Source organism: Thunnus albacares, chromosome 10, assembly GCF_914725855.1.
Source record: "Thunnus albacares chromosome 10, fThuAlb1.1, whole genome shotgun sequence".
NCBI lineage: Eukaryota > Metazoa > Chordata > Actinopteri > Scombriformes > Scombridae > Thunnus > Thunnus albacares.
In genome coordinates, this window is record NC_058115.1 from 30714963 (window position 1) to 30741595 (window position 26633).

The following is a 26633-nucleotide window of genomic DNA, read 5'->3' on the forward strand; positions in this document are numbered from 1 at the left end:
AATTAATCGATAATAAAAATAATTGTTAGTTGCAGTCCAACTAAATTTAACTTGATGTATTGGTGAGAGATGTACAACATACACTGATGACTCCACACACACACACAAACACACACAAACACACACACACACATACACACCCTAGAAGCGCAGTCCTGGCTGAGGCCCAAAGGCCTGAGCCCACAGGCAAGAGAGGGGGGAGGACAGCCCACAGTCTGGGCACATGGAAGGGGTGTGTGTGTGTGTGTGTGTGTGTCACAGAAAGAGAGGAGGGACAGTGTGAGAAATGGGTGGAGATGGGACTCCTGAGGGAGTGTTGAGGTGTCTCAGCAGCACTTTGGTTCAGAGCCTTTTGAAGGCGCTGAAGTTAAAGTTAGCGGCAGTAGAAACACATTCTCACCACTCACTGCATGTGTTTTAACCGTATCTTATCTCTCTTTTTTTTTTTATGGACTTTACACCAAACCACCATGGGAGTATACCGGTTGTCGTCATCGTCCTGTCAAAGGATTTTCAAAGTTCCTGAAGCGTGAGAGGAGGAAAAAAAAACACAAATATTCCTGGAAGAGTCACCTAACTGGACCTCAGGTAAGTTTTCTCTGTTGTTCAGCGTGCATGCTGCTTCGCTGCACTGCACACTGCTGTTTATTGTGGAGAATAACACCACTATTTAGTATTACAATATCACTAAACACTGCAGAGGAGTAGCTTTACTGTTACACTGTAAACAGAGTAGAGGCATCTCAGAAAACTTCACTAAACTTTTCTTGCAAAGTATCTGTCAGACATTTCACTCTATATTTTTTTTAACATTTTACTTCCTATATCATCTTCTAGCTGTAATCATGCAATTGACATGTGTGTACAGTTTCCTTGTGATGCTTTATGGTTGGCAAAAAGGGAGATTTTAAATTAATGAGTGAATCAATGAAGCGTTTAACTTTATTTTAGACATGTAGTCCATATTTAAGAAAGAGTTGAAAGATAAGAGTGTGTGAGCGACCGGCATATGTGTGTGTGAGAGTTTCGTAAAAGATTTTTAAGCCTTATTTTCTGACAGTTTTAGCTTGCAGCGTTTGCACGGGAGAGGTAAAGAGCAGCAGTGAGGACGCATGTCAACGCACGCAGCAGAGCTCTTTGACAGTCCCTCCCTTCTCTTCGTTGCTCCTAGAGCTGATTTCCTTTCTGTGAAGTGAAATTTTGCTCAATCATATCTCTGCAGCAAGTGACGTTTCATGCACCCAGTCCTCTAAAATGTATGTTTTACATTCCAGCATAAGAGAAGATGAACATTTGTGGGTTTTTCTCTCCTGCTGAGAGCGGCCCCTGTCACTGAGACCTGCTTGCACGGTTTGTACTATGAAATGTTGGATGGCGTTTGTGATGGATGGGCGCCAAGATAATCTTAAAAAAAAAAAACGGACCAATGAATTCCTTTAAAGGTGACTTTCCATAATAGAAAGTGGCGCACAGGTTGTTGTTTCGTAAACGGTGTGTGAAAAGAAAACAACACACTTGTTTTCCTGAACCTTATTTGACCTGAAAGCTACCTCAGGCAATATTGTGGTCAGATGTTCAGTTGATGCTTTCGTTTTAAGGCGTGTAGCCAAATAATTGGTTTTCATGACCCAGAGATGGTATATCTCTGATAAGGCGGTATAACTTGTTAAGTAGAATGAAGGCACTTTAGTTTTTCCATCAACTCGAGTTTTTGGAAGGTGCAAGGTTTCTGTAGAAAAGCACGTGCAAACTATTCAATGAGGACTGAGAGCTTTTTAAATGATCTGATGAGTAATTTGGTAAAAAGCCGAGGCTCATTACTGACAGCGCTGATAACGGGGCTGTTTGGAGTCGTTGAGATACGGTCTAGATGTAGCTGGAAGGATGAATGGAACTGGCTGCCATAAAGGATAGATGGACATAACCTTCCTGCAATCAGGCTGGCCCGTTAAGCTCTTCAGCTGGCTCGCTGACGGTCTTACTGCCTAAATTACTGACTGACTGAGTGGTTGTTTGCCTGACTGTGAGTGTAAGCTGCAGAAAATCACAGAGGGAAGTTCTGAAAATTAAATAAATAGAGTGAAAACTAGAAAAAACCCATCAAAAATAGTTTGATATGAGTGGAAAATTGGATTAAATGTAACCTAATCCCAATAAACACACACACACACACACACACACACACACTTATCTCCCGCCTCCACCCATCCACACCACTCATCCCATACAGTCAGGTCCAAACGAACCGTGTGACAGCCTGAATGATTGACAGGCTGAGCTTGTTAACAGGGAATGTTGCCGAGGCATTTTGGACCCTCCCTGTAATTATGGTATTTACTGTGAGGCCTGAGTGACCCTTTGGGTGTGTGTGTGTGTGTGTGTGTGTGTGTGTGTGGAGGGGTAGTTTAACTTTAAAGGACACCCCCTGACCCCTCCACTCAACCTCCCACCCTTCACATGACATGACCTGCAGATTGCAGCTCTGAGTTGAAGGGCTCAGATGAAAATACAGTGAAACAAACTGTAGTATTATATTATTGTATGACAGAGTGGAACCTGTCATACAATAATAATAATAAGGGATTTTGTTTGATATGGTTTAATATATTATTGCAGAGGTTCAGTCAGTCAATTTTGTCTAAATGTTCAACTCTAGAGGGATTAGAGGGGTTAAATAAATATTTTTCAAGTCCAAATGTAGTTTTATTGTCACATGCACACTGTTTATCCGTGTTTCCCACACACAGTTTTTATGACTGAACTACTGCGGTGCGACACCACAACTTTTACAGACGCTCTGACTGTAAAAATTTTTGTGGGTGTGGACTTGAGCTCGGCATGATGTAAAAGTTGCAGGCATCGGGCGGGTCCCGGGATTGTTCTTATAAGACAAAAAGCTGTAGTTGACATCAGTTAGTTAATATTTTTGTCATTTTTGACCCCTGAAGAAATGCTGTATTATTGTACACAACTGCAGTATGGAGTTAGGAAGAAAAAGTGTGGAAGATTCTGTTATTATTTCATGGTATACAATAGAAATGAAGTGAAAAGTCCATTACAAAGTGCCACATAACACATAACACACATAACATGAAGCAGAAAAAAAAAAATAGCACAGTATATCATAAAACAGTGTGATATGGCTGCATAGTTCAGGGGAAAAAAAACACATGTACATGTCTTTTTACAACAATATGATGCACCTGAGGCATTTATTAGGCTGGATAAGGCAAAAACAGACAGATTTCTGGTTATTTTATCCTATAGTTTCTCAGTTGATTTTCCTGAAATATCACTATATCTTGAGATATACCCATTTTGTGAATACTTAAGTAAATCAGCATCTAAACTTTGCTAAAATGAGGAAATAAGTCAAAGTCTGCTGTCAAACCCCAGACATTACGAGTGAAGACGCTCATATATTTTGCTCTAGTTGTATACTTACCTCCACACTTGTATTTATTTCAAACAGACACTTCCAGTCTGTGTTCTCAGAGCTTCTGAGTTTAGCCTGACCGCTCTGTAGTCCTGACAGGGTTAAGTTCCTCCAAAACAGAGGGACACAGGGCTCGTCCTAATATAACCACACAGCTCCAGTTTAAAGGCCTCCGTGTCCTGGCTTCATGCTGTGGGTGTTAGAGAGGTTAGGTTTGAAGGCCGCGCCCTTCCCAACCCCTGAACCCTTCCAGACGGGGGGTTAGCATCGTAACCCCACCCAACACAATCCAACTGATCTGAAATTACACTCTTGCAAAGCCATTAGCTGTGAGAGTGGCTGCTTAATGGCATTTTGCAAGAACTAACAGTTTAGATTTAAGTGTAATGCTTTTATGCAGAGTACAGTAAAACAAAAAAAGAGCTTTTTATTCTTAGATCTAGATTAGATTAGAATGATTTAGCTGGAGGCTAACAGACAAAACTTGCAATTAAGGTGGGCTGTGGGCTGAACATATATATAAAAAAACAGACTCTCTGTCATCAAACATTGACCCTAATGTTGTATGAAATGTAGTAATAATAATGTAGTCCAACACTAATGCATGACATGAAATGAAATGAAAAGAGAGGAGAGCCAGTCATACAGAGGTCAAGGGTCAGAGTCATTGAGTGCTGACAACAGTCATGCAGGAAAAAAAGTAATAAAGTGAGAGCAGAGCTAGGAGGCAGTTTCCACAAATGAGAACAAGTCAGAGCGAGGAAAGGGAAATGATGGAGGCTCGTCTAGGCTCATCTAGTCCCACCTCTAACCCCCCGGACCCCTCGCTGCATGATTTAATTGGTATTTGGCAAAAAAAAGGAAGACATATGAGGGAGAGGAGCAGCTGTAAAAGTGAATTTCGAATCACAGTTTGTAGACAGTTGTCTTGTAAAACAGCTCACAGTTTTCATTCCTCTCATGGTGGTCTGGCAAAGACGAGTAGGAATCAATATTCTGTTCAGGCTGTAGAGAAGACGGCTGACAGATTGCCTTCTTCTTGTGGACATCAACACACCTCTTGCCTGAATTAGAACGCCTCCACTAATGTATTTATCCGCTAACCTATTTCCTGGGAGTAACCCTGCAATATAAACACTTCTTAAGGGGCCGGTAAACTCCCTCTGAACAGCCTGTCTGATGGTTGAATAGCGTAAGAAATGCCCTCCACCCCACACCTTTCCGATGGCGATTTAGGGGTGTGTGTGTGTGTGTGTGTGTGTGTGTGTGTGTGGCCATTTCTGTAACTTTCCTTCACAGACAAGCCAAGATTCACACCCACTTCAGGCCGGGATTGGCCAGCTGTGCGTAGTTAAGAAAGGTTTGAATTTCTCTCTCCAGCTCTCCTTTTTCATTCATGACAAAACTATTTCCGTTTATGTGAACAACCGAGTGCAACACTATGAGAGACCGTCTGAACATATGTGCCGTTATCTCCTTTATTTCAATGATATCACGTCTCCGCTCTCTATGACAATCAGCTTTTCACTCCGCCTTTGAGTGTGGCTGCTCAGAACAACTATAAACACGTTTGATTTCTGACATGGTCAGACAACATGTCGTAAGAATCAGTTGTGATCAACCATAAATCATCCTTCACAACTCATTGGACAGTGTGCTGTCATTGGACTTTTCCTCTTAGTCTTTATTCAGTCATTAATAGATTTTTTTTGGCCACTTGGGGGCAGTGCAACAAGCTGTAAAAACAACACTGACATACTTAAGCAGTTAATATGGCAAACATATTAGCAAACAGTTGGCTATTAGCATTGATTTGTTGTGTCCACCTGATGATGATCTTCTTTTATCTCTGGTTTGGTCTCCACCAACTCCTGAGTAAACTTGACTGGCGATAACTTCGCCTGTCTTGTCTGTCTTTGTAGTGTTCTGTGGGTTTATCTGACTTTTTTTTTGCTGAAAACTGCAGTTGTATCTGAAAGCAACGCCCATGAGAGCTTCGAGAGTGAACCGAAACAGTACGTCAGGCGCCGGTAGTTTGTCGTTCGGTCCAACATGAATCATTCAAGCTCAATAACTTCTCAGTGGATGTTTTCCAGATTTGACATTTTGTGAGTCAACGACATAAAAATCCACCCCCGCCCCCCCAAAAATAACACACATAAATGTATGAATGCTGAATTTAATCTGTTGCAGAGTATTGTATGAGATCACACAATATAAAAAAAAAAGGACGTTAATCCCTCAGAGGATGTGTATGGGAAAGAAATAACACAAAGCTCACATTGTGCAGAAACTGCAAGATGTACAGACAGCAGGCATTCAAAAAGCTCTGCTGACAATTGACAGAATCCTCCCAGCTATATAGGGATTAGTATGGATTATACTGTATGATCCTCAAGGATGAAGTGGAGGACAAACCCCCTAAATGCAGTTTATTCACCTTAAAAGACTCATACAAACTTTATGTCGTATCAAAGTGGGGACAAAAAACTCCAGAAGACACCAGAAGATTTAAAGTGGGAATGAAATGCTAAAGACCTTCACGTCTCACTAAGTGGCTTCAGAAACAACCTTTTATCTGAATGGGACCAGCTGCTATAATATCTTGTTGTAGCGCATAATTGTCAAATTTGACATTTTCAGGTTATTTCACTCAGAATCTTAAAGGAGGGAGTAAAACATGACTTGCACTTTGTAACAAATTCAGGGGTGTTTTTTTTTTCACCATAATAAAAAAAAAGAGTGAGCACTTAATAGACTGACACCAAGTAAAGCCTCCCCATCCATCACGGCTTAATACTGCAGCACAGAGTCATTACCTTGTTAGATTGTACCAAGTTACAGGCTATGGATGTTGATGCTTTTTTTATGGATAGGAGGAAATTGAACTTGGCAATTATGCAAATAAGAGACAGTCTGAAAGAAAGTTTAGGTTTCACGTGGAGGAAAACGTGTTTGCGTCATTGGGACTGTGCCAGGACAGGCAGATGGAGTATATTTAAAGGACGAGTTCACAATTTTTCAAGTCTGCCTTAAAACAATAGTCAGGAGCCCAAATAAACATTCAAACAGGTTTTGTTTGAGTTAATTGTTTCTCCTGTTCATAGTGACCATTAGAGGATTCCCTCCAAATGCACAAATAAAGTGGATATCTTCCACAATAAGTCTTTTTTGTAACAATTCCCTCTTTTTGTCTCAACACAGTGTTTTTCTGTTGATCTGCGGTGGAAGTATAGTAACAAAAAGAGGGACTTTGGAGCTAAAAAAGACTGTAACGTTGAAAGATATCTACTTGATTTGACTCATTTGGACGGCGGAAGCTTCATATTAGCTTCAGATGAACTTGGACTGCGTTTTTTGTAAGTGCATTATGAAGGGATCTTCTAATGGTCAGTATGAACAGGAGGAATGATTATGGCAATAAAAACATGCCTCACTGTTCATTTGGGCTCCTGTATATTGTTTTAGAACAGACTTGATAACCTATCCTTTAAGACTTAATACATTTTTTGTCATCAGCGGATAGAGTTTGCTCAGTTGTCATGAAAAATGAAGAAGAAATATGTATAAAAATGCTTCATTAATAAATACAATAGATATAATTATAACAAGTATGTAATGAATGGATATAATTAATAGGGATGTGCAGAGAGTCCAGTATTTGTATTTGTATATGTATTTGTTGAGGCAGCAAGATTATTTGTATTTGTATTTGTATTCGAATAAAAGTGGAGAGAGGCTTACAAGTCCTGTTTTTGCTTTTATTACGCTTTTAATTTTAGAAAATGTAAGTGTTACAATAAGTGTTTATGAATAAACTACCTTACGAAGGAGGTCCCCAAGCTAAAAATATTTGTATGAAACAAATATTCGTAAAAAAAACGCACTATTTGTGCTTTGCCAAATAATGTATTTGTATTCGGGCATACCCCTAATAATTAATATCGTTATATAAATAGTAAATATTATATATTACATATTCACATACCAGTTAATGATGCTTACGGGAGGAATAGTTGTTGACAAATACATTCATTAACACTTAAAAATGTCCTTAAATCTGCACAGAAGAACATGTAAAGTGGTTTTATGCTGCTTATAAAATGGGTTAAAATAAAGTGTTAGTGGTCAGAGTGTCAGCCTCAACTGTCCATGACTCGGCTTATCGTAGAGATGTGTAACGTCACAAAAAGACTGTTGACAGACGGATGAAGCTGGATATTAATTTACAGAAAGGTTTCATGGTCCTTCTGGTTTTTTTTTTATTTCGTTTGCTGATTCCTTTGAAACGCCCACATCCAAAAGCAGCACCTTGATGTGATTTACTTCGATATTATATTTCAGCTGAACCCCAGCAGCGCTCTCTCCTCTCCTTTCTCTTGGAGAATGGAGGTGTAATCATTTCACAAAAACCAGGAAACAAGTAGGAGGGATGAATGCAGTCGGAGGAGGAATAATGCCGTATAGTTTTCAGTGAGAAAAGGAAAATCCTGAAATCCTATAATTCCCTTATAAAACCACTTCTACCATAAGTATTTTACAGCAATTTACTGGTGGAGAGCCTTTGTACAAACATATGGAGATAATTACCTGTATGCCACTGGGCCTGGCAGGGCCTGCTGTGTGCTGTTGGCTTTCAGATCAAACCGCATTCCCTTCCCTCCTTTTATAAAATGCCCCGGGGGGTTAAGCCAGATTGGCAGCTATATGGATCCATGATGGGACTTGTCTGTGTTGCAATAGTCATCACACAGGAAATGAGTGACTACCTTTACATTTGTGTTGTGTGTGGTTAACAGTAATTGCCACGTAAGGCTGAATAAGTGGACAGTGATGAGGCCAAGAACAGACACATAAACTGAACTATTACTCTACTGAACTATTGATCTTTAATTTTATCATTACAAGCTACCAAAATTTTGTCCAACGAAAGAAATGAAGGGAAAACCGAGCAAATCTTCACATGTAACCAGGAAGCATTTGCCTACAATTTTCTTTTATCTTCGAGATTTATCAGATTAACTTTAACAGATAGATTATCAAACGTTCTGTTTTTCAATAAATCAACTGTTTGCATTAATAAAATGGAGATTTAAATGAACTTCAATAGGCGGAATCAATTTACTCTCAAACTCTGAGTTCAGGGAGCGGCCTCAGATGCCACCCTGATGAAGGCGAGTTAGTGGAAAACGTTTACTGGGGTAAAGTTGTGCAACATGTTTTAATTTGCACAGTTTAGTAAACTTATCCATATAATCTGTGATAAGTTTTAAAACAAATGTCTCACCTTGTAAAATTACTAAATAAAGCTGCAAAAGAAATTAGCATCTTATTCCACTGAGTGAGACATGATTCGGTGGTTTGGTGGTGAGGAAACATGTCACCCAGTGTAACGGTGTTGCTCACTGATGTGTTTTTAATAGTTTTTGTAAAACAATGGAGGTCTATGGCACAGAGGAATAAGATATATCAGGCTTTGGATACACACATGATACATAGTTCCAGTCAAAAGTTTGGACACACTTTCTCATTCAAGGCAACAAACTTTTGACTGGTACTGAGATTTATAGAAAATTGTCAGCCAAATGCTTTAACATGAATCACAACTCCAAACTCTCTGCAGCTCTGAGAGTTAATTTCTGTTTTTATATGTCTTGAGAGGGGGGTGTAATTAATACAACAAAAAAAAATACATTAAGTTATGTTACGTATCTGCCAAGATAAGTGGCTGCTGGTATCAGTCCGGCTGTACTTGAAATGCTCTGTGCAGAAGTGATGAGCAGCAACTATCACGTGGCCTCAGCCTGCAGCGGGAAGCTGAAACAGAGAAACTTCTCTGAGTTGTGTTTGCAGCAGATTTCAACACTTTTTAGCTTCCAGCAGAGAGCGATGGCCCCGGCCGTGTTCGCACTGACAGACAGAGGCGATGAAGATGAGAAAGGAAAAACCACTGCAGATACTGTTCTGTCTGCGCTGGGAGCCATAGGGGTGATGGTGAAATGTGATCCAGGAAGCTGGAGCTGAACATGTGGCTGCAGGTTGCTACCTGGAACACACACTAGGAAAGAGGTGTGTGTGTGTGATGTGGGTGTGTGTGTGTGTGTGTGTGTGTGTGTGTGTGTGTGTGTGTGTGTGTGATCCGGCTGTGTAAATGTTCATGTATTGAGCTGACCTCAGCAGCACCAGTAATGGCCTGAGGTTTCTGCCCTGCAGCACTGGATGTTTAGATGAAAACATGATTGTTTCCTTTCAGTCTCAATTTCAGGTTCAGTTTAGTTTAGACACTCCAGAGAAACTCTTGAGTGACAGATCAGCTCTCAGCAGAATCATGAAAAGCTTTTCAACAAACACCAACAATCCACTTGCTAGAAACTCAAATATACAATTCAAGAACCAAAAATCAATACAGTTTTGTTTCCTCAGACTTGGGATTATCTTAGATATAAATTATGATTTACAGCTCAGCAACTATAACACCTCGTTTGCAATAAATACAGAGCAGCCACTTCCAACAATAACTATCTCTGCATGCGGTGTTTGGGACCGATATTAACGAGTGTGATGATGAGGCAAATAATTCTGATTTGTAGGATTCATTACATGTCTGGCTCAGCGTTCATTATATTGAAATGGAATTCATTATATTTCTGTGTTTTTCAATCAGAGTGTAATCCATCCTCCTCTCCCTCCTCTGGTTGCTCACTAAAGCCTCCAGCTGCTGATTTAACTTTGTTTCAGCCTCATGGGAAACACTACACGAGCAAATATCTGTACAAGTATTTCCCCAGACACTTGTTTTCTTTCTTCAGTTTGTGATGGCTGGTCTGCTTTTATTACATATTACCCGCTCATCAGTGATATGGTTTGTGCGTAGTTAGTAGTAGTAATCGTTTACCAAAAAACAAAATTGAATGCGTGATGATTTCTGCGTTGTCTTTACTGGAGATCAGATCATTCTGCTTCTGATAAATCTCATTAAGTTCTTGCTCATTACTTACGGGATATCATAACTGTCCAGTGATTCAGTGTAAGTATTGTCTCATTTGTACACAAAGGAACAAAATCTTTTGTACGTCATGTCTGCCATTTGAATAATCAGTATCATCGTAGTATTTAGGGCTATTCGGCATACCGAGCTGAGAGAGAAAACAAATTGACGGCCATAGCATAAACCTATACCGCAAACAAGCTAACGTACTTCATCGAGGTGTGCATTTAGATAGCGTTTACTTGCTTAGTCTTTCTTCAGTTCTGTCTGTGTTTTAGATGTTTAGTATTTAGCCAGTGTGTTATAAATTCTCCCTTGAAAGTACCTAAAGATGCCCAAAGATTTGTGATTTAGCTGTTACATGTGCTTATTCTGTAATGGTTGTCCTCATTGTGATGACATGCACACAATAAAATAGTAATCATAATAAAAATCATTGCTAGTTACCTCTATCTCATCTGTGTTAACCTAATATCCATTTTCCAAGTTAAAGATTTAAAGGGTCAGTTCACCCAAATCACAGAAAGACCTCTGTCCTGTACTGTTATCGAGCTATGCAGAGAGTTTCTGTTTTATTTGCTGATGTGCCAAGAAAATAATGTTTTCTTTACATTTTTGGGTGAACTGACCCTTTAAGAAGAACCTGGTTTGCACTGCTAATTCCTGCTGGAGACACTTATATTTAGACAGATTTGTTTTGTCCACAGGAATAAGCTTATTCAGGTGTTTTCCAAAGATGGAATCTGTCCTAATCCTATAATTTCAGCACCGAGGATTAATTTTAACTCATTATGCCAATCGTGTATATCCATATCCTTGAGACTGAGATCAGTGTGAAATTGAATGTATATGCACGTACTCTAAATTAGAAATATTCCACCCTTGCATGCATTTATGCAGTAAGACCTGCAGTATAGTAATAGAAGTATTTCAATTGATATTTTAGAATAAAATGAAAAATCCTCAAGTGTCTCATGTGAAAGGTCCCTGGCTTAAAATAGGACCAAGCCCGTAGACTAAATTATGCTAAAACCTATTTTAATCCAGCCTGACAGACATAAAATAATAGAAAAAATGACACTACAGAAAATCTGGCAAGATTATAAGATGCCTTAAATCTCTTCTGAAACCCAAACAGTGACCCTGAGACTAGTAATCTGATTATCTGTCACCAAGTGCCCTGACTGGAGATAAAGCCCCACATACCTGTCACCCTCCACTGAAACCTCTAGCGCCAGTCTACCTGGAGACGCAGACCTGAATGTTCAGTACATGGTATACCCAGGGAGAGCTGTTTTCATAAACCCTTATAAATTGTGAGATAATGTATGACACTGGTATTCATAACTCACGGCTCAATTTAAAGACATCTCTTGTCTTGCATTTTTGTGTTTTCACCCTCATCTAGGCACCAGTATACGATCCCCCAACAATGAGGTCAAATGTTGTAGATTCTCTTTCGTATTACTATCTGAACAAGCTTATTTTTGCAGAGGTGTGAAAGGGGGGGGGGGGGGAAACGTGACACAGATCTTTTCATCTCTGATCTTGGGGGACGGCACTTCTGCCCTCCAGACTGAGTTGTGCGGATTGCCTTTAGCTGTAGATGGGCTGTCAGAGAGGCAGTGAAGGGCAAAGTCTTCTGCCCTCCAGTTCTCTCCGCTGTCAGTTCTGAGTGTTGTGAAATTCGAGCTGGCATGGTGTGGCCACGCATCAGCTGGGTGAGACCATTAGCTTGTGCACATTTGGGCGTTTGGTTTCTATTAAAGAGGTTGCATCTTCAAGCATGTGTCAAATCTGAAGAGAGGCCTTTCTTGCAATTCATTATGCTTTACTTTTGCACTCCCACATGGGTTTCTTATGTGTGGTTTTATCTATGCTAATAGGATTAATTTGTAAATTGCTTACAGTACAGAATCACCTGTGCTGTGTCCCTTGATTTGTGAATAGCATTGAGTATGGTGTTGATTCATGTCCACCAATAAATGATTAAATTAACTGGTCTAAATCTGTATTTTATAAAGTTCCTGTGTTAGAAAGAGCAACGTTTAAACTGTTGGTTTTACTTATACTCCCTGCTTATCTTAATCCTGACCCCTCTCCTTGTTCTTTTCACTATCACTATGAGGGTCACCAAGTTTACCTACACACAGAAAAACAGCCAGAATAGCCAAGGAATGCTACATCCTGCATTCAAATGAAAGTAATGATTCCAGGGATTTCGATAACATCGGTTATGCAACCGTAACTACAACACTGAAATATGAATAACACAGATTAAGATACAGATGAAGTTACAAGGTGGATTGTTGAAATATGATGAGACAGTTTTCTCAGAGTTTAATCTCAATTTCAGTTCATTATTATTATTATTATAATTATCAATTATCAATTTACTTTCTGAACTTGAAGTAACTGCCTTTTCATATTATGTACTCAAAAGAACCTACAAGAACACTTCTATTTATATAGTTTTCAGGTTCAGGTGTTTAAATATCACATCATATCTATATGCATCTATATGTCACACAGTGGAGAAACATTTCACTGCCACTGTCTTGTATAATGTGTATGTGACAAATAAAACTTTACCTGACCAAATCAAGATCAAGAGCATTTTTATGAGAAATGTATATGTCAAAGATATAGAGAGCACTGGTTTTTGTCCTTGACTCTTGATGTATCTTCGATGTTCTATATTGTATCTAAATTTGTTTTATTTTAAACTTCCTGTGGCCATTTTAGCCTGGTGTTCCTGGAAAAAGATATATTGCAACTCATTTCCTGGTTAAATGGAAAGTAGATAACTCAATAAATAACCATTCCAGCAGTGTGTGGAATCCTGATCCTTTGTAGATTATGAAAGCAGCAGTTCAGTGGATCATGCCTCTGGGGACATCTAATGCACACAGAGCAGTCACCAGCACAGGCTGACAGTACACATGCAGTCGTTTACACTTGGATCATGACTGAACCACCCACTGTCATCTGCATGATACCGAATCATCAAATGACAAATCCCTCTTGATAGCTCTGCGATGACAAAGGCTTAAGTGTAATAATCTCAATGTTGCTAGTATTTGGCCACCAACGGAATAATTATGGAGAGGAGTTTGGGCTGCCACCTGCCTGAAAAGGCTTGGAGGCAAATTTCTGGTCTTGAAAGGGTGCGTTGCTTTCTTTTTCTGGTCAAGGCAAGTTGGAACAAGTCAGATCCCTCATCACAGGCCTCCTCTTTGCTGTTGTGTCATTGTGTATTCTTTGTCCATTTTGTAGTCCTTGTGGAGCTGGAGCTTGACATGATTGGTGTATTTACAAAATAGTATGGGTACGATTGTTGTGTGTGTTATGTGTTCATCTGCAGATATAGGTGATACAAGATAGAAGAACCATGACTCACTGTAAGGAAACATTTTATGCCCTGTAAAGGTTTTTCCTGTTCCTGATTTACATTATATCACAAAATGTTTATTTATTCATTTTTGTTTCCTTTTCAAAGGTCTGAGGATCCACATGGAGGCACTAAAGATGGCAGCTTCAGGAACAATCGTCCTTACTTTAGCAACAGTCCTCCTAAATGTGGCCAGATGTCAGGGGAGTATGGGAAAAGGAAAGGACAGCTCACCACTGAGGTTCACACACCATCTCTACAACGCCACCATCAATGAGAACTCTGCCCCGCGGACGTACATTGAGACGTCAGTGAAGATGGGCATTGAAATGACAGAGCCACTCTGGGAAATCACATATAATGTCGTCTCAGGGGACGACGACGGCCTTTTCCAAGCAGAAGCAGTTAAAGTTGGAGATTTTTGCTTCCTCAGGATCAAAACACGGAGCAGTAACTCAGCTCTCCTCAACAGGGAGGTTAGAGACACTTACACTCTCACCGTGGAGGCCACAGAAGGCACTTTTGACTTCCAGGTGAAGACAAAGGTGTTCGTCCAGGTGCTTGACACAAACGACCTAAAGCCTCTCTTCTATCCTGCCTCATACAACGTGGCCATCAGAGAAGACACTCCACTTAAGACAAGTGTGCTCAGGGTTAGCGCTACGGACGCTGACATTGGGAGCAACGCAGAGTTTTATTACTCGTTCACCATCAGAGCCCATCCTTTTGTCGTCGACCCTTTCACAGGCACGGTCAGCCTCATCAAGAGGCTCAACTACACCCGGACGCAGAGATATGACCTCACTGTTTTAGCAGAAGACAGAACCAAGAAAATATCCGGTGTTCAGAAATTCGGTAATGTTGCGAGGGTCACAGTAAACATACAAAAGATGTCTATGGGGTCTCCAGTTATCAAGCCTCCTCCCAAACCCACAGTTTCTACAGACGGCAAAATAACTATCGATATCCACGTGGAAGCAGGGGTTAAGCCTGTGGAATCCCTTAATATTGTTGGAGGGGATCCCCACAAGTGTTTTGAGATAATCCCCTTAGGTGTGCAGGGTTGTGACTTCCAAGTGATCTCTACAAAGAAGATTAGCTGGTTTCAAACTCCTTTTGGGCTGAATGTGTCCCTGCAAGCTAAAGACAGGAACTTCCCGAGTTTACTCTCTCCAGTTACACAAATCCACATACCAGCCTATCATTACAGCCCATTGGCATTTTTGGAAGACACCTACATTGTCACACTGAGTGAGTTTTCTCCCCTCAAAACTCATGTCTTGAAGGTCTCTGTCAACTCAGTCCTGTATAATGTTACTTTTAGTATAAAAAATAATCCAGACAGCGCTAATTTCAAGATAAATCCCAAAACGGGGATTATCATAACCACCGAGAAATTCGACTATGAGAGTAAGGATCGATATGAGTTTGATGTGGTGGCCAATCAAGGTGAAGCGCAGAGTCACATAGTGGTTGAGATCACAGATGAAAATGACAACAGCCCACAGTTCACACTGACCTCCTATCAGGCCACACTGGATGAAAACACCCCCGTTGGCAGCAGTGTTTTGAAAGTATCAGCCACAGATAAAGATAAAGGAAAAAACGGCTTTGTGACTTACGCTATTGCCAACTCAGGCCCCTTACCTTTCACAATAGACCCATTTACCGGTGTTATCTCAACCTCTGAACACTTGGACTACGAGCTGATGAAACGGCGGTACCACCTGAGAGTTTGGGCCTCTGACAGCGGCAGCCCTTTTAGTCAGGTCAGCGAATGTCCTGTGACGATAACCCTGAACAACGTCAATGATAACATCCCACTTTTTGAGAGGGTGGGCTGCAATGCCACCATACCTCTAGATTTACCTGTGGGGAACAAAATCGTTGAGCTGTCAGCTATTGATTTAGATGAGCTGCAGCAGCTGAGGTATGTCATCGAGTCGGGGAATGAGCTCCAAGTATTTGATATTGACTCGGTGTCAGGAGCTGTCACTCTTAAGCAACCAATCCCCCTGCGAGCGGGTTCGTTCAATCTGAGAGTTGTAGCTACAGATGGCAAGCATCACTCCGAAGCTTCAGTTGTCAGGGTAACTGTCACTAACAGAGGTGATGATCCAACGCTCCACTGTCAGGAAACAGGTATTTTCAAACAGGTGACTGATAAACTGATAGAGTCGATCAAACCCATTTTAATCAATCCAGAGGAAGACACATTCTCCGATATTCACATCATAAACCGACATTCTCCCAAATTTGACCTGAGTATCCCCAGTTCAATTGACCTCCCTGAGGACCATCCGCTTAATTCCACCATTGTTCAGTTCAAAGCAACAGATAATGACACAGGGTTTAACAGTAAACTGGTGTATGCCATATCCAGTGGGAATGAGGATGGCTGTTTCTCCATCGACATTTTCTCTGGTGACCTTCAGTTAGTTTGCCCTCTAGACAGAGAGATTAAGGAGTTCTACATTTTGAACATCACTGTTTATGATTTGGGAACACCGCAAACATCTGCATGGAAGTTCATCGCGGTGAATGTCATCGACATCAATGACAACCCTCCAGCTTTTGATCAGCCCAGATACGTGATACGCATCCCTGAAAACACAGAGGTGGACTCCATTATTTTTACAGCCCGTGCTAGAGATCTGGACGCAGACACAAATGGAAATGTTCAATACTCCCTGCTGACATCTACTGACATGTTCAAAATTGATGAACTGACTGGTGAAGTGACTGTGACAGGTCATTTGGATCGAGAAACCTCACCCAGGCATGACCTCTGGATCGAAGCCAGAGACCAAGCCAAACTCAGCCCTCAGCTGTTCTCCACCATTGACCTCGTGGTGGTTTTGCAAGACACGAATGACAACCCACCAAAATTTGTACCTAAGATTTATAAAATAAAAGTTCCAGAGGACGTACCGGTGGGCACCCTCCTCGTCTGGGTGGAGAGTGTCGATTTAGATCTAGGCAGTGGGGGTCTTGTCTCCTACAACCTCAAGAACACAGAGGGTGGGATCTTTCACCTCGACTCCTCCACGGGTGCTTTGACCCTCGAGAGGGAACTGGACTTTGAGAGGCGTCCATCTTACAACCTCACGATCCGGGCTGTCGACCATGGCCTCCCTCGCTCCCTGTCATCCTCCTGTTTTGTGGAGATTGAGGTTCTGGATGTCAACGAGAACCTCCATCGACCGGTGTTCTCAGAGTTTGTGTATGATGCCGCAGTGATGGAGGATGCAGCGGTGGGGACAACAGTGGTTACTGTTACGGCTTCAGACAAGGATCTGGGCAGAGATGGAGTCGTCCGGTACCACATCCATGAAGGCTCTGGTCTAGGAGTGTTCACCATCGATGAGGAAACAGGTAATTAACATTATGGTTATGATATTTTTTTGTGTGATAATAGGGGTAGTATTGTTGGAAATAAGAGGAAAATGAGAACATTTATTTTTCTCTTGATCTAATTCTGGGTTCTGCATTTGTCTAAATTAATTTAAAAAAACATCCTGCATAGCCTGAATCTAAATGATATTATAGAATTGACATAGTTTGACTAATTTGTGGAGCCTTTATGTGCCTGACTTGCATGATTAATGGAGGCAATATGTTTTCTTGATGATGTGATACCCTTTCATTTTTATATTCCTTGTCTTTATTCATAATTTTGCCCTCTATGGTGCAGAACCCAAATTAATACTTTTACTCATTGCTTCTCATATGTTTGAGTGCTGTGATTATTCTTTCAGCACGACTCCTCGGTTTTTTTCATTTTACATTATTAAACAGTAGCCTAGTTTACGACTGATCAGTCTGAGTCCTTTTTATGAATGCACCCTGCTGGACTACAAGGCAAACTAATTCAAACAGTCTGTTGTGCTTATAGACTGAATTCTGAATCAAAACAGATCATACATGTAATTGGCTGAACTATCTCACCAAGATGACTGTTTGTAGCTGTTCTGTTAGGATAACTTGTCAGCCTTGTTTTGGCTTAAAAGTTGAGATTGAAAGTTCATTCTTCATTTTGGAAATCACTTGACAAAAACAATCACACCACAAGGTCCGTTAGTAGCTGTACTGGAGCTTTTGAACATGCATGAAAAGTCTACAATTGAACATCTACAATTCCATGAAAACCCCGTTTGCTGAGGAAGGTCATATGATTGAAATCTCCAGAACAGCTACTTATGGACGTTGTCCTGTCCTGTCCAGTTTTGCCAACTGCTGTTTCCAACATTTTTCAAATCTCAACATGTATTTAATATTTCCCAAAGTTTGAATGATAATGTAATAAAATAATGTGAATAAAAAGTTGCAGCATCAGTACCCCCCTGGCGCAGGATAAGGGTCAGATTCAGGTATAGTCTGCATTAATACCAAAGAAGCATCTGTGCATATTCAGTGTCAGAGACCAATATGTCTACACCACGTTGTCACAAAAGATCTTTAGCAGTACATTTCCTCATGTAGTTTCCCTTTTAGCTTACGATAAGATGAGACACGAGCATGGTTGTACAACATGATATTTCCTCTGGGGTGGATAAGGTAGTTTGTCATTTTTTCCATCAGCATATCCTTTGCAGAGGATACCCTGCGCCCTCTCAACATATCATAGTGCATTCCATTAGCCTGCTGCACTTAAGGCTCAGATAAAATCAGGGCAAATGGAGTTCTCTGTCATAATGGAACCCTGCTGAAATATATCTCCTTTTCTGTGTTGCTGGTGTTTGAGCTCTCCCTCAGGGTATCCAAATTCAAACTGCTTTTGAGGGCTGAACTGTCAAAAAGTCAGTTCTCACACCTCTGGCATACAAAAACTACTTTGTGGTATTCTCTTGCATGCTGTATAGGCTTGAATAGGTTTTGGCAACACAAACGTGTCACCGATGTTGCTCAGCAGAGAAGGCAAAATATTCTTCAACCCACATTTGGGCATAAATCCAGACTTTCTAAAATCCAGATATGCACCTTAAGCTAGATGAAAGTCAAAGTGATTGATATATCCTCTAGGGTGGTTACAGTTATTACATATAAAATTGATTATACTGGTGAGTTATTAATTTCTGAGTCACAGCAGCATGTTTGAAACAAGTAAATACTGATTTTCTCTTCACACGTGAAGCAGTGTTTTTATTCCCCACCCTTTCATGTGTCTCAGGTGTGATTCGTACAACAGAGACGTTGGATCGCGAGACAGTCCCTCACTACTGGCTTTCTGTCTACGCCACCGACCTGGGAACTGAGCCTCTGATCTCCTGGACTCACATTTTCCTGGAGGTCCTGGACGTTAACGATAACGCTCCAGAACTTTCCCAGCCGATGTATTTTGCGTCCGTCCAGGAGAACGTGGCCAAGGTCAAGTCTGTCATTCAGGTTTCGGCCACAGACATGGACACGTCCTCAGAGGGAAAGCTTTCCTTCCAGATGCTGGAATCTCATCGGACATACTTTGATGTTGATCCCAAAACAGGTAATGAGTAGGAACATTGTCTACCACAAAACCATTAAACAAACGAATACATATGAAAACATACGTATTTTCCAAAACCATATGATGCTGTCACATGTTTTTTTTAGTTCAGTCTTCAAAAACAATATTCTATTTTCATTTTCATTACTTTACCTTTACATTAAATAGAAAATTCTATATAATATTTGCATAGTAACTCATAATAATGAAATTAAATGGAAACTGAACTGAAATTTAAACTTTCAAACATGTAGGCAGGTGCGGTTTAACAGGTCATAATGACCTAAAAATTATATGTTTTATGTACCATGTACCATTTTTATGTAACATAATCACCATTATTTTTTTTTTCACATTCTCAATATGATCCAACAGGAATAGTACAGATTCACAATGGTATATAATGCAAACATTCCTCCCCTTTTCCACCTTTTCCTGATGCCCATTGCCTCCTTATCAAACCCTTACCCAAAGCCTGCTGCCTGCCAATTAAATACACTATTATCATATAAGATAATCAATAAAGCCTGCAATGCAAAAAAAAGGATTTAGACATATCATGACGATCATAGGTAACTTTTCATTTTCTAATAGTAATTAGGATCCAATTATGAAATTAGACTCTCTGACCTCCAGCTTTGTGAAGGTAAGACATTTAAATATTTAGCACAGCCACACAAAGATTGTATTTGAAGCTTTTTTGCGAGCCAACATGCAGACAGGCACAAGAACTCTGGGATAGGGGATGAAATTGGATCAGCATGGATAGTGTCATCCTGCCATTTCACGAGACGTTTGGACAGAAATATAGGCTGCGTGCTCCCTTGTGTTTGATTTGCATTTTGATTCAAACTCCCCCTGTGAATACAAGACATCTGAAGGACCTCTGTTTCGCAAATTGTTGTGACATTTGACATTGACATTGACATGTCCCCATGGCAGATTTACATTTTGATTCGGAGGTATTACTGGCAGCTGTAAAGCCTAACAGCAAGATATTTCCAAAAAAAGGGAGTTGAAAAATGGTTGATATCTCCTAATGCACTGCTGCAAATCAGAGCAAAGAAAGGGATGCAGAACCTGGGTGTGTTGCAGAGCTGAGAGGCCAGAGCTGAAAATAAAACTTCATAAGAAGAAACACCCTCAGAGATCACTCACAATGTCATTCATCTGTGCTCTGAAAGGATGTGCAGTTTTTGGGAGAGAATATGGCACAAAAAAAGGCAAAATTGCCTGTAACCCTCCTCAGGTGTCTGCATGTTCATCTTTGACAGTTTCAGTTGTTGAGTCTCCTGGTGCGGACTTTGATGTTCAGGCAAATTAGTGCAGCATTAGCTCTCACCCTACAAGCTGCGACAAGCCCTTGTCCTCCTCTTATAATCTCCAGGTAGCTCTAGTGTTTGTCCACACCCTAAGGCCAGTATACTGAAGGATTACAGAGAGAGAGGGCGAGCTGTTTTAATAAAGAGACTCCACACAAAGGCAAGCGGGACAGGAGGTGTTGAAACAGCCAGAGTGTGTTACATTAAAACAAGCACTTTTTTTGTGCAAAAGCAGGTATATTTGATATTCAATTACTCATGCATACAAGCACAGGATGAAATGTGTTTGACTAATTTTATATCTGTGTGTACTTTGTACATTCTGAGGATTTTCTAATGTCAAATCTTAGCTGTAGTCTGCAGTGTTTCGAGTGTGGGTGACTTGAATTTATGTAGCACAAATACTGCACTCTGCTCTTTATTTGGATCTGTATTAGCCTTCAAAAGCTTTCCTCTGGGGTCAACGTAAAGTAGAAATAAAAATAAATGACAATTTAAAATCAGACAGAATCAAAGACCAATTAAAGAGAGAAAAAAATCACACATGAATATCAGAAAATAAACAGATTTCACATATTAAAGTATAAATAATTTTTAAAAAATCATAAAAAATGTCAAAACTGTAAAGAAACAAACTGAAAAAGAAAAAATGCATTGTAGAAACAATATTGCATTTTTTTAATATTTGCTCAAAATTACATGAACTGCCACTGTAACCTTATGTTAGCTCCAGAAAGACACTATAAGGACACAACTGTCCACATACAGTACTCCTATATACACTCTTGGGTTGCTTTTCATTGATTTGCGTTCTGCCCCTTAGATCCAGTTAAGGGAAGTCTTAATGCTATGACATAATTCTTCCCTTTTCTGACTTGACACTGCATGAAAAACCAGGTCCATAAGGAAATGGTTTACCCAGTTTGATGTGGAAGAACTTGACCTCAACTCCATCCAACACCTTCGGGATGAACCAGAACACTGAAATGAACGGGTCTTATCGCCCCAAAATCAGCTGTGAATGGCATTGTGGCTGAATGGGAGCAAATTCCTGCAGCTAGGTTTGTGGATTGTCCACATACTTTTATCCAGGTAGTTTAAATCAAAAGTGAAACAGCATGTAGGGTATAAAAAGATAATCTTATAATCCAACCTTTTACTTGGAGGCAGCGACACTCAAACTAATGTAACTGATGTGACGACGCAGCAGACAAAGAATACAAGAAAATTCATTCAATGATCCATTTAAATGAAGGAGATTGTGTGCATTGAACAATATAAAGGTGCTGTTGTAACTATATATTTAGAACATGATCGACCTTGTCTTATTCTCACAAATGAACCCACTATTACTTAAGTACAGGATGACTGGTGTAGAAACTTTTCATGCCTCAACAGGATAAAAATGACTCATGGATAAATGCAGGTTTCTGACGAAGCTTTTCTCCTCAAGCGAGTTTATACTTTATACCGCAGCAGGCATTTTCTGTCTGAGTCAACTTAGAGGAATCACTTGATAAAGTTTCAGCAGATAAGTGTCTGTTTGAACAAGTTGACCAAAACAACAGGTTTGTGCACTGGATTCAGGGTGTGCCAAATTACCAAAATGACCCAAAATTGGTATGTCTCGGTTATGTAAGATCAGTGTAAGTTTCGTTATGCATTTCACAGAGGGAAAAAAAAAAGGTTGTTTGTTGACAAGGCCAGGCAAGTCAGGAATGTGCCCAATTCATTAGCATGTTGCAACCGCAGATTCCACAAATTATTGTAGAGCCTCTGACATCCTTAAACTGTTACAATGGCTGTTCTGCTTTATCAGCTATAAGTTCACAAGCCACAAACTGAGAACTGATTAACCGTTAAAGGAGAACTTTGTTTCTTATTGTCAACAAATCCGATGAAAACACCGAAAATAACCATGTAAAGATCTACTAACAAGTATTGCGTGTGTATCCGAAGCCTGATATATCTTATTCATCTGTGCCGTAGAGCTTGTTGTCCAAAAACAACATCGTTCCACTGGTTGACATGTTCCTTCATCACCATGAACACACACCCCGTCCTGCTGTCAGAAATACTCACTGGAGCACCAAATGTGGAAACTAGTCCTCAACATATGCACAATTTACTCCAGTTTGAGTAATGTTTGCTAAGACCTGCATACAGCTGTTTTAGGGACTGACTGAGCCTTTTTTAATGACAATATATATGTTACCTGTTCAGAAAAATATAGCTCTTCAGTAAGAACCAATGGGCTTGGGGCTATATAGCCACAGACAGAGTCAGAAAGTCAGGATGTACTGAGGGTAACACATTGTTGATTTTGATCTTTTCATGGGATTCTTGACAGTAAGAAAAGCATAGAAAAACTCTGGCTTTATCCTCTACATGTTTCATTCCTTTCCCTCAAGGATCTCTGTCAGTTTTATGTCTATCTGTGCATCGATGAAGTTGAGTATGATTGGGATAACTGAAAATGTTTCACTTCTATTGAAACATTTTCAACTCAAACTCACCTTAATTTAAACCACGTACCTCTAGTATGTTTTGCACAGCCTCTAAATTTCACATTTTTCACCAGAACAGACCTTAAGAGAGAGCCCGTCCATTCAGAATCGCTCCAATGATCAGATATCATCGCTAGTAAGTCAGGCAAACAATCTGATCTGATAACGATGGGTTCCTATAGACCCAGGGATACAGTTTGCTCTTGCAATTAGTGGTGAATTGAGCGGTTTGCTGCTCTTTTCAGGAGCTTGTTTACATACACGACTTGATTTGCATACATTTGTTATTGAAGAAGTAACTCTGTATTCATAGTTAGAGCTTCAGTTCACTTCAGTGCACAAAAGAAATTAACTTTCCAAACCAACCCAGGTGCATTTGGAGATTCCTGTCTTGCGATCATGTTTGACTGACTTTCTGTTTTTTGTTGATCCTGAGAGTCCTCCTCCTCCTCCTTCTCCCTCGTGGATATTTCTGAAATGTTACTCAGAAATGCTTCGTAATTCAATAGACTCCCTTGATAATGCGATTTTTGACAGTGCTCGCCAAGTGAAATAGAGGCAAAATTAAAAAACAAGAATGGAAGAAGAACGGCCGACTGGCAGTGACTCCAGGGAGGGACGAGGAAACAAACAAACCGGGCCCTGACATGCTAGACAACACTGTTTATCTTCACGTGGTTTTTGACAGCAGTCCGCTGAGTGAAAACAGGCGGTGGGTGAGGGAGAGACTAAAGCTTTACCCTTGATTCCCATGTCTGCGCTAATGACAAAAACACACTTTCCAATGTGTCCCACCTGTCCTAATGATGTCCTCACAGCAGGGCTTGTTTGCACTGTCGTAAAAGGACTCAACGACCCTCAGCGGGGTCTCCACTCCGCTTATGACCCCCGGCTCTGTCTACAGAGAACAGCTCTGGCACCGGAGATCACGTCTCTTCCTGATTTCTTTAACCTAAATTCTACAAAACAGATAGATGTGAGTGTCTAACTTAAGTGCCTCCCCTTCATGTGTTTATCCTGGATCAATCCAGCGGTAACGTATAACTGTGAACACCCAATGTAGTACAAACAGAAGTGTGTCCGCTGTTAATGTTAGTGTATATCCAGCCTTAACCCCGGTTGAGCTAAACATCTGAAAAATAAATACTCGGCGTTATTTATTTGTGCGCTTTTTCATCTAGATGGTTAGAAGAGTCTTTGAGGATTCTGGAAATACCTTCAGCACACAGAAGTGTTAAGATATGATCCTCAAGGTTTTCTAAAGTTGGTAATGTAGTCTTTTTTTCCAGGAAAAGGGGATACTTAATGCTAATTAACACATGCTACTCCAACTAGTAAGGCCAATGTACACACATCCAAAAAGAACGACCAGTTGCCCATAAAGTCAAAAAAAGTCAAATTGAGAGCAAAAAAGAAGAGCGTTGTTTTCTCTGAGGGCAATTTGGTTGTCAAAATGAAAGAGTGCTATATATTTATAAAGCAATAAATACATAAAGAAAATACACAACTGACACCGTTGTCACCAATGTCGTCAGTCAACACTGCTCACCAAAATCGTATAAAAGAAAGCAACAACAACAACGAAATCCAGAGAAAAAGGTTCATTTACAGCAAGAAACGGCTGAATTATACTTTATTTAAAAAGCTAAGAGCTGTCAGGATTAAAGACATCATTTACCCACGGTGTTTTATAGTGGAGGAGCCCCACCTCACCTGAAATAAATTATTACTAGACTTATTATGCAGCAGGGAAAACGAGCCGTGGCGCTGCATCAGAGTACGTTTGCTGTGCGGTAATTAATCAGAGCGGCACGTCACAACGCACTATCTCGGCTTACCAATTTTCCTCGGAGAAACTCCGAGCTGTCACCTTAATAAAACCCCACTTTTGATCAGAGCTGCTACCTTTGAAGGTGGTGTAAAGAAGTTAGTTATTATAATGAGGGAAGGAATTACAAAATTACAAAGTAGTTTTTTTGGTATAAGAGAGGAAGAAAGCGATAGAAAAATAAAATCTCGCAATTACAGGATGCACACAGGAAGCTGCATTTCCTGCTGCGTTGAAAAACAGCAGTGAGAGGTTCACTTAAAAAAAAACAGATGAAGGTGAGGTGAAAGGAGAGTTTAGTGTTCTCCTTTTTGTCTCGAGCTCAAAGCCTCCTTCACTGCAGATACAGAGGTGATCTGTGTAGTTAAGCAGTGAGGAAAAACAGGCAAGGAAAGTGTTTATATTGTACTTGGAGACTTTGAGTTTTCCCTCATTTTCACACCTGTGCATGCTTAACAGGAAGTAGTTAATAGGACTCAGACACGGGAATCAGATGTGTTTACAGCTGTTCTGAACAGACAGAAAGGCAGAGTGAAAAGCCGACTGTCATAGAGAGTTAATCATCAGAGAAGCGGCTTTCAATTGACTACGGTCTTTCATTTATCGGAGTATACACCAGCATTAAAGGCCTCAATCCGCTTCAAAAGAAGTCCATGTCAGATCATCTAACAGCGTGTATGTTGAGTATGACTATTAAGAGTTATGACTCTAGCCGTGTCCAGACATTGTGTACAAACAAAACTAGTTTTCAAGTATATTCTTAAATTAATTTTTACCCTGATATCCATATGATGTCATTCCCCAATAGCACCCTTCACCTTTAAGCCTAATTACACTTTCACACACATAGTTTATCAATGCATCAACACATTCAACCTGAGTTTTAATATAATTTTTAATTGAAAAACTTTTATTCAATCATATATGAGGCTGCCACCAAATATTTTCTTAATAAATAACTTAATCAATTCAATAATTTCCCAAGCTGACGTCTTCATATTGCTTGGTTTGTCCAGCCATCAAGATTTTCAGTTAATTAGTTTATCTGACAGAAGAACATCCTCACATCTTGATGAATGATGTAAACGGTTAATCGATCATCAAAATAGCGTCCGATTAATTTTCTGTTGATCGACAAATCAATGAATGGACTCACTGTTGCACTCATGGTCATCTGTGATAGTTTAAAGGTTTCTTTCTGCTCATTGGTCACTTTATTGACTGTAAAATGATCGTATTGTGATCATATAGTTTCTATAGAGTCAGACCCACATAAAAATCTTGATTAGCAGCAGGATCCTTATTCTGTTCACTTAAACAACAAACATGGGTTTTCCTCGCTTATTCCTTTGGTGTGAAAGTGGATGAAAAACACACACACACACACACACACCCTTGTCTCTCTCTTATCCAAACACCCCCCCCCCCCCCCATTATTATTCTGTCAGCAGCATTAGTAGCCCTCCCCTGCGTCGCATCTGTCCCTATTACAGATAATGGCTGCCCTAAAATACTTGACTTAATTTATTTAGATTAGATGAGATGAGGTCAAAAATATACACTCATCAGCTCTACTGGGAAATTTGCAGGAAAAGAAGAAATACAACAAAGTGGGAGCTTTAAACATGAAGTGTCTGTAGTGTGCTAAAAAAAAAAAAAAAGATTAATTGTCCTTCACA

The 26633-nt window shown here is 40.2% G+C and overlaps 1 protein-coding gene across 3 annotated transcripts in view; it reads left to right on the forward strand.

The window, feature by feature from the left end:
* Nucleotides 1-336: 336 nt before the first annotated feature.
* The window catches only part of fat2 (FAT atypical cadherin 2), a 118952-nt gene continuing 92655 nt past the window's right edge, over nt 337-26633 (forward strand). For 2 of the 3 annotated variants that reach the window (XM_044363611.1, XM_044363612.1), the window contains exons 1-3: nt 13782-13825; nt 13924-17190; nt 18986-19297. In XM_044363611.1, coding sequence (XP_044219546.1) covers nt 13816-13825; nt 13924-17190; nt 18986-19297 — 3589 coding nt within the window. In that variant the 5' untranslated portion in view covers nt 13782-13815. Of the gene's footprint in view, nt 589-13781; nt 13826-13923; nt 17191-18985; nt 19298-26633 lie in introns of those variants that run through there. The other variant, XM_044363613.1, reaches the window with a different exon arrangement.